At 34.4% G+C, this 8625-nt stretch overlaps 1 protein-coding gene across 1 annotated transcript; it reads right to left on the bottom strand.

Annotated features, from left to right (window-relative positions):
* Positions 1-1123: 1123 nt before the first annotated feature.
* On the bottom strand, positions 1124-5897 carry LOC113283309 (alpha-1,3/1,6-mannosyltransferase ALG2-like). The gene is made up of 9 exons (XM_026532524.1): positions 5765-5897; positions 4055-4146; positions 3847-3963; positions 3112-3305; positions 2816-2921; positions 2569-2716; positions 2323-2462; positions 1984-2150; positions 1124-1697 (listed from the first exon to the last, which is right to left on the bottom strand). Exons 2-9 carry the CDS (start codon positions 4131-4133, stop codon positions 1404-1406), a joined length of 1245 nt encoding a protein of 414 aa, XP_026388309.1. The 5' UTR covers positions 4134-4146; positions 5765-5897; the 3' UTR covers positions 1124-1403.
* Between the last annotated feature and the right edge of the window lie 2728 nt (positions 5898-8625).

Here is an 8625-nt window from a genome sequence, read left to right on the forward strand (position 1 = left end):
TTCCATAAGAATTGTTGGACTTTGCAAGGGACATCCAGATGCCATAACTTTAGCCATTGTGATTCTTCATTATTTCTCTATAAAGAGAATTTGAAGTAAATTTGCCACCCTTGGTTAAAGGCCATCTCGACTTGTCTCTCCCATTACTAGAAATTCTGGTGTGAAGTATTTTCTGTGTCTGCTCACTTGTGAAATGTTCTTGCAGTTTATTGATATTCCAACTTTTTGTATCTTTATCAATGAGATCTGAGACTTTAATGTTTGTATTGATTTGAGAATTATGAGTTGTATTTGAATCTTCCCCTTTTGTAAACCATCTATGATTATGAACATACACCGAAGTACCATCACCTATTTCCCATATGTCAAAAGACTTTCTAATTTTAAGACCCTGATGGATACTATGCCATATCCAATAACTTCTTTTTTTGAAGTATCATCAGCTAATAAATCCTTTTCTCCGGTTGCCACTTGAAAATCTCATTTTGGTTCGGTAAATCAAAATTTAGATTTCTCAAAGAAAAAAAAAAAAAATCTCTACTTTTTTCTTCCCACAAAAACTAACTCTTAAATCTGATTTTGTAATTTCTTCACAAGTATAAACTAAATTTATTAATCTAATGATTAGCTAATTGATTAACATCAAGTAAATAAGTTTTTTTTAGCCATTGGGGCTGTTTGGTAACCATTATTTTAATGGATTATCATCCCATAATCCATTATGCAGATTATAATGGATTTTATATGCGTTTGGTAACCATTATAATAATTGCTTATTTTAATCATAATTGAAAAATCCATTATTTCCATGAACCGAAAAAAGTTGTTTAAAAATTATTATAATCAATTATTTTTTCTTAATAAAATTGAGTTGTGTTTATTCCTCTTATTTTCTATAAACTATCAAGAGAGGGTTAAAAAAACATTAGGAAACTTAGAAAAAAGTTCTAGATCATTATTTTTTCCACTACTTTTAGGGAGCATTTTTTAAAGATAATCAATTATTTAATAAAGGTGTTTGTGAAAATTTATTATAAAAATGATTATACTAAAATCATTTATCTATTTTTGATTATCTATAATCATAAATAGATAATCATAAATTTTGCCAAACAAGGCCATTATGAAAAATATTTTGCTTAACAAATTTTAGCTTTGCCTGTCAAGAAAAAAAAGAAGCATACAGTGAATTCTGAATGCTTTCTTTTTGGAGAAGGTTGAGATAGGACACAACTCCAACTTTCAGAGAAGAGTCTTGCATGATAATAATAGATCTGGCCATATCTAAGTATGCAATATCAAGAAGAAGAAAAAAAGAAGAAAAAAGAAAGGAAAAAAAAAAGGAAAACCCACAAGAAGGAAAAAATTGTGAGTGTACTTAGCACTACATTCAGTCACCATTATCACTCAATTTTTCCTCGAGCAACATCGATAACATATTGATTCAAACGGCGGCCGAAAATTTTGGTAGAGAATGATTCACCAACATGCCTCCGTGCTTCTCCACCCATTCTCTCTGCCATGCTGCGATTGCTAATAAACTTGGCCATAGCAAGTGAGAAATCTTCTGAAGTTGGTTGACAGAGAAATCCCGTGACTCCGTCCTTGACGGTTTCAACAGGACCACCACTATTGCAAGCAATAACAGGCTTCTCCGCTGCCATTGCCTCTAAAGGAACAATGCCGAAGTGTTCATCCTGCATAAATCATACGTTTAGATATTGGTTCAAGGACGAAATAAACTCACTGCAATGGATAAACCCTTCGATTTTTTCTTTTGCCTGTGAGATAGAAAATCTTTATTTCATGGTCATGACCCTATACTTGGTGAACCATAAATATCTTTGTATTCATGTTTGTATATGTTGTTCTTCTTGATCTTAACAACAACCATGTGTATGCTTGTTCAACAATCTTTTCACTTTTCAACCTTCATTTAAATCATATAATCAAGCAACAGTGAGAAAATGAATCACATCTCACCGTTGGCGTATAAACAACACACAAGCATTCGGAGAGGAGTGCATTTCTTTCTATAGTCGTGCAAGAGGTAATGAATTTAACCCTATTTGAGACCCCTTCTCTTTCCGCTAAGCTCTTAAGTTCTTCTAGATAATCCACATTTTCACGGAGACGTTTGTCAAAACCACCTGTGACATCAGAGGAATATGAAACAATATAGTGAAAATAATATGAGACATATCCAGAGAGGAAAAAACAAACAGACAGACACATAACATTTGGTAATTGTAATACACGTTGCAGAAGGAATCCTTTGTAGGAGGAACAGTAGTGTAGGTTATTCAGTAAAAGAGTTCGTACCTACAACAGTGAGAGAAGCCTTCTCCAAATCGTCACCTTTAAGAACATCTGATTTAAGGGTATGAAGCATTGCGAAAGATGAAATTGCCAAATCAATGTTTTTCTTCCTTTCAAAACGATTGATTGAGAGCAAGTTCAAGCTGCATAAAGGCCGATCAAAAAAGAAGTTAAGTTTATAAACTGATGAAATTATCTAGTACTATTTGAATCTGAAGATACCAAGTGATATACAGGCATGCCCATTACTTATAAGCAGAAGGTTTCTCAAACTGGTCCAAGTTGACTGCTGGGTAAAGAACAGCTGGTTGAATTCCTTTTGCATTGAGACGCTTAAATGTACTGGCAAAAGTTGATGCAGTAAATTTGCTATTAACGAGGATGAGATCTGCCATTCCTGTGGATTTAATCTTGTTAATAAACCTTTGGGCTCATACTTTGTTTGCATAACTCATAAAGATAGAAAGTTATATTACTAGTCAACAAACGGTCAGACCTGTAGTTGCTTCCTCAATAAGGTCGATCGGTTTCCGATATATCCTTCTAAGAACGGTTGTGTGTTTTGCCAGCAACAAATCTGGAAAATGGCAATAAAATACAACCTGCAAAGGAATAATGGGAAGCAAAATTAAAATATTATGCCACTCAGCCTCCCTTGAAAAACAACTTGAAGAGAGTAAATTTATATTTCGGCAACAACTATTATGGGCCAAAGACAAAAAAAAAAAAAAAAAACTATTAATATTTCGTCAAGAACTATAAGAAGAAAGAAAGATAAAAAGAACGAATTACTTTTGTTGACTTCTTAGACTTCATCAGAGGGACGCCGACAGAAACTTGATCAGCCAACACAACATCAAATGATGGCCAAAGAAATAGTACACATAGAGCAACAAAGATGCACCTCAAATATGCACAAACGGCATGCAAACGGTAGAAAACATGTCGAGGTAAAAAGGCTCCATATACTGTAACTGGGAATTTACCTACACACCATATGTATACCAGGATTCAGGAATCAACATATCCAGAACAAAAAATATCAATAATAACACAGGCTTCATCAATGTAACTAGAAGATACACACTGATGTAATAGACATCAACTAGTCAACTCTGATTAAGGTTTTTACTACATTAATTTATTACAAAGAAGCAAAAGGAAATAAGAGAATGCTGAGAATTAAATGTCCAGCTCCACCTTCTTCTGTTTCTTTTTCTAACTTCTATCTTAACTACACGGTGATCAAGTTTCTATCTTAACTAAAGACATGGTCATCAAGTTAAACTGACTTATAAAACCAGCCTTGCTTAAAAATGCTTCATCCTAATACAACATCGTTCTACTAAGTCTAAATATAATGGTTTTGTTTCCCCTATTGGTATCATTATTACATACAATATCATGCTGAAGTCTGTTTGGCTGAATCAGAGTGACCCTCTATAACTTACTGCGAAACTCAATCAAAGGGGCAACCAATTTTTTATTCAGTGTAGTGATTAAACATGAAGAAGAATTGTTTGTTACCAGAAAGTGTCTCCTCAAAACATCGGTCTTTGTCATGATGCGCAGTAAAAATATGGACATTATGGCCATGAGACACAAGCTCAGCAGCAGCATCAACAATCAATCTTTCGGCTCCCCCTACAATACATTAGATTTTAAATTTTTTTTTTTTAAATTCCATTTTTCACAGACTAACAAATTTTGGAATAGAGTTACAAAAGATAGAAACCTATTCCAAGGTCGGGATGAATAATGGCGATGTTAAGCTTCTTAGAGCTGCTTCCTCCTTTTCCCTTTCCCTTCTCCATTGCTTTTGAGTTTCTGAAAGGTCAGAGAGAAATTTATTTAGTTTTACTGTTAAGAACCAGGGCCGCCAATGAAGTAGAGAGAGAACCCCAGCTCAGACCAGTACTGTATATAGTTTTGTGAAAACTACTAGCGACTCCATATAAAAAAACTCAAAACAGATTGATCAAACCGGAAATCAGTCATAAGTTAAACTACAACTAGAGATGAAATTAAAGATATCGAAACAGAAAGGATTATCGAGAATTTGTTCATTGATATGTGATTTTTACAATTAACTTTTTAATGGTATTGTTGAAAAGCAACTACATATCCTTTTTCTTCCTAATGAAAAGCAGGATGGAAACATTGACATTCTTGGTTAGAGGAAACTATATGAACAACCACAATCCAAAAATATCCATTTAGCAGTCAAAACCACCAAAGTCTTATGTTGAAAACTTAGCTAAAATACATCATAGTCAACTCCAATTTCAGATTGGTCTTAAATTACTTACCAGCTCGCCTCAAAGTCAGCATTACGCTTAATAGACGTGGTTTCATACTCTTTATTAGTTTTTATGATCTCTCTTAACTTACTTATCAGATGCACAACTGTAATTTCTGAGTGAACAGAATCCTCACTTTCTACAGGTCAAGATTAAACTACACCAATTTGTTTTTTTTACAATGAAGTTAATACATGTTAATATAGCCAAGCACTGGCATCGTGGTATGAAGTGGTGGACACAGAGAATTGGATACTAGCCGAAACTCTGAAACAGCTATTCATGTACAAATACACTTAAGCTGTCTCAGCAGTCATGTGCATATTAGTATATTACATATTTTAAGATCTGTGTTAAGGGATCAGACATCTTGAGTACACCCACAAGGCATTAACCTGGAGAAATATACTATGTTCAAAAACTGTTTTTCAAAAATACCAACATTATGTCCAGTTTCCTGCTTAAGTGCCCCCTGATGTAGGTAATATAAGCAATGGCAACAACAGAATCAGATTCATGGTTCAACAACCCAATACTTTTAACAAACTCATGCATTTATGTCTCGAAGAAGGCTCCTTTCAGTCAGTATCTTAAGGTTCAAACCAGCATGGAATAAACAAAAAAGAGTAACTAAAATCATATACAATGTATACTGATCTCAAAAGGGTTCATCAATGGTATTATTCTCTATTAGTCTGTGTGCAAGAGGGACGTAATATGCCAATCATTTTAATTCGCTTCCTACCAAATTGGACTCAAAACTCTAACAGGTGCAGTATATTCTGACATTCTATGGTGCCTTTCAGGAATATATGCTTATAGGCATTATACGTCAATTAAAATTCTTCCTTCACGGCATACTAAGCATTTATGCAAACAGATGATGAACACCACAAAACCATAACCACCTATACTCCAAATCATCAGAAAATAAAAGAAACCCAGATTAGCAAACAAATTTTTTCAATCCAATGAAAACCCATTAATAAAACAACAACAAAAATTCAAAAGAAGGAATTGATAATAGTAACAGGTTAAAGAGCTCTTTACTGTTTTTTTTTCCTTAAAACCCTAGGAAAAAGAATCCACCAGAAACAGAAAATCAGAATGAGAGAAAGAGGAGAAGAGCATTAAATACGAGATACCTGTGATGTTCAATCTACGGCTTCTTCATACTCTATAATTGTCATCATCTTTAATTTCACTTAGGGTTCTCGTTTCTGTCTGAAGTGAAGTCGAAGAAGAAAAATGCAATCCGTATTCATTAAGAACGAGAGTAAGTGGTTTTATGGTTTGGCCCATGAGAGGGCATTTTGTTTTCCGACTCAAATGGGCCAAGTCAGGAGCTCGTTAGGTAATACATGAAAAATCCGAAGAAAAAAAAACGGTTTAGCCCAAAAACGCGTCAAAAAATACGAATTAGTCAATCCCGAGTTAACTAGGTACAAATTAGTGTAAAAGTGAAAACTCTCTCTCTTTCTTATCTTTTCTCTGTGAAACTTCCCCGAATAGTGTTTGAGCTTGATTCCCCAATTTCCTTCCGATTTTTCTTGATTTGTTTGGTATGATTTGAAATTTCAGATCTGTCAGGCATATCAGATAATCCTATGTAAGTTACAAATAAATAAACCACCTCTCTTAAGCGAATTAGGTTTTAGTTTGTTTCAATAATCAACCATCAATGGCATGTAGTGCTTGCCATTTAAATGTTTTCTCATCGCTAATGGTTTATATTGGCCATTTAGTTGTTTTCCAATTTGTATTAATAACGATCTTTGATATATTCTGCAACAATTTATTCAAGTGTGGTCATATATTCAAGTATATTTTAGGAGATACTTCATTCAAACATGGTGTGAATCCTTTTATACAAGATCAGTGGTTGCTTGTTGTAACTACAATTTTATGGACGATTTTCTTCTTCTTAATGTAGAATCGGAGTTTGAAAAGACTCACAAATCATGGGCGATTTTCTTCTTTTTAATGAAGAATCAGAGTTTGAAGACTCACAAATCAAAATCAAAATCAAAATCAAAATGGTTGAATTTAATTTCAAAAACCATTTGTCGTAAAGCATGGATTCCCTCTTAGAATAACATGCAATTAGTATGTATGGTATTTTCTTATTCCTCTGTAATAGGAATTTTCATCACTACTTATACTATTTTTTGTTTGAATCTAGTGTACAAATTGTTTATAGTTTACTAATCTGAAGTTCGCTTTTTTTCTTTCAAAAAAAAAAAATAGTCCAAAAGTTATTTAAAATATGGAAAATACACATATAACCTTCCAAAAGTTATTTTAAAAACAATTTATCTCTCGAACCGTTTGTCCAAAATTCACAAACCTTATATATTTGGAAAGCTCTTTCCGAGATTTACAAAAATAGTATGACTATATAATCTCATTTTAAAAAAAAAACTTAGTCTACATTGGTGTATAAACATGTACACATCTACAAACATGTTCAAAAGTTTCGAAAATGCCATATGACCAGCTTGTTGACAACTGATTAACAGCGGATCTTAGGTGGAATGTACAGTGGCGGAAAGATGTGTAACTTCTCTGTATCCACTTCATAAAGATTAAAAAAAAAAACTGCTAGATTCCTGAGACCCTCCTTTATCTTTTCATTCTAGTTTACGAACTCGGAAACTCCATCAACCCTAACAATTTCACTCGTCTATAAATGTCTAAATGTGCAGTTTCACTTTCTTTATAGGGTGAAAATGATGATACTAAATCCTATATTTTGTGTTGATCTTATGTTTGTTACATACGTGAATAATTTATTATTATATCTATGATTTGAAGGTTATAATTGAGAAGATATATATGACAGAGAAACAAATTGAGGTTGATTAAATAATATATTGAATTTTAAAAAAATTTATTTTTTTGAACCAATTCGTAATTGATTAATTTGTTTCTTGAAATTTTTGTGTTGATAGATGTGGATCTTGTTTTTGATTAGCACAATAAATCAAAAATTATTTCATACTTCTCTGACTTCATGAACATAATAAGATTGTGCTGTAATTTTCTTTTTAAAGGTAGTAATAGTGAGTTAGTTGATGAAGAAAGTAATGACGATGAAAATGACGAAGGAACGAGGGTTTGTAATATTTGTTTGTAGATGTTTCATATTTACAGAAAAAGGATTTATCATTTTCTCTTTCTGGTGACAACGATAAATAAAAAAGACACGTATGTTAACAGTGTACCTGTCACATAGGATTAAATGTTATTCAACTGTTAATTAGCGGGTCATGCAGCAGGATTGCAAAAAGTTGCTAACCAAATGAAGAAGTTCTAGTGCTTTAAAATCAACTGAATATTCTCTCGCCTACATTCCTTTAAACAATAATATATCACTGCATCTTGTCTAAAACCTGTTGTTGATGGTGCTTTTTAGCTTAGGGTTAAAATCGTAAAACCTTACATCTGATATGACGTCACTACGACCACTAGCGCATTTATTGAATCATTCAACATGCCTATGTAAGAATTACCAGAGTACCTTTTTTTTATATATATACATGTGTCATGTTCCACGGCAGAACCCTTAGCATTGACCGACATCATTTATGTCAAACCCTAATTCTCATGCTACCGTGCCAATGGCAAACCATGCCAGCCACGTCTCCGCGCCAAGGCATGCCAACCATGCCAGCCGCACCAAGGCATGCCAACCATGCCAGCCGCACCACATGTGCCAATGGCATACCGTGCCAGCCACATATCCGCGCCAAGGCATGCCACCCATGCCAGCCATGCCTCCGCGCCAAGGCATGCCAACCATGCCAGCCGCGCCACATGTGCCAATGGCATGCCGTTCCAGCCACATCTCCGCGCCAAGGCATGCCAACCATGCTAGCCGTACCAACGCGCCAATGGCAACCATGCCAGCCACGTCTCCGCGCCAAGGCATGCCAGCCGCACCACCGTGCCAATGGAAAACCATGCCAGCCACGTCTCCGCGCCAAGGCATGCCAACCATGCCAGC

This window comes from Papaver somniferum, chromosome 5 (assembly GCF_003573695.1).
Source record: "Papaver somniferum cultivar HN1 chromosome 5, ASM357369v1, whole genome shotgun sequence".
In the NCBI taxonomy this organism is placed as follows: domain Eukaryota; kingdom Viridiplantae; phylum Streptophyta; class Magnoliopsida; order Ranunculales; family Papaveraceae; genus Papaver; species Papaver somniferum.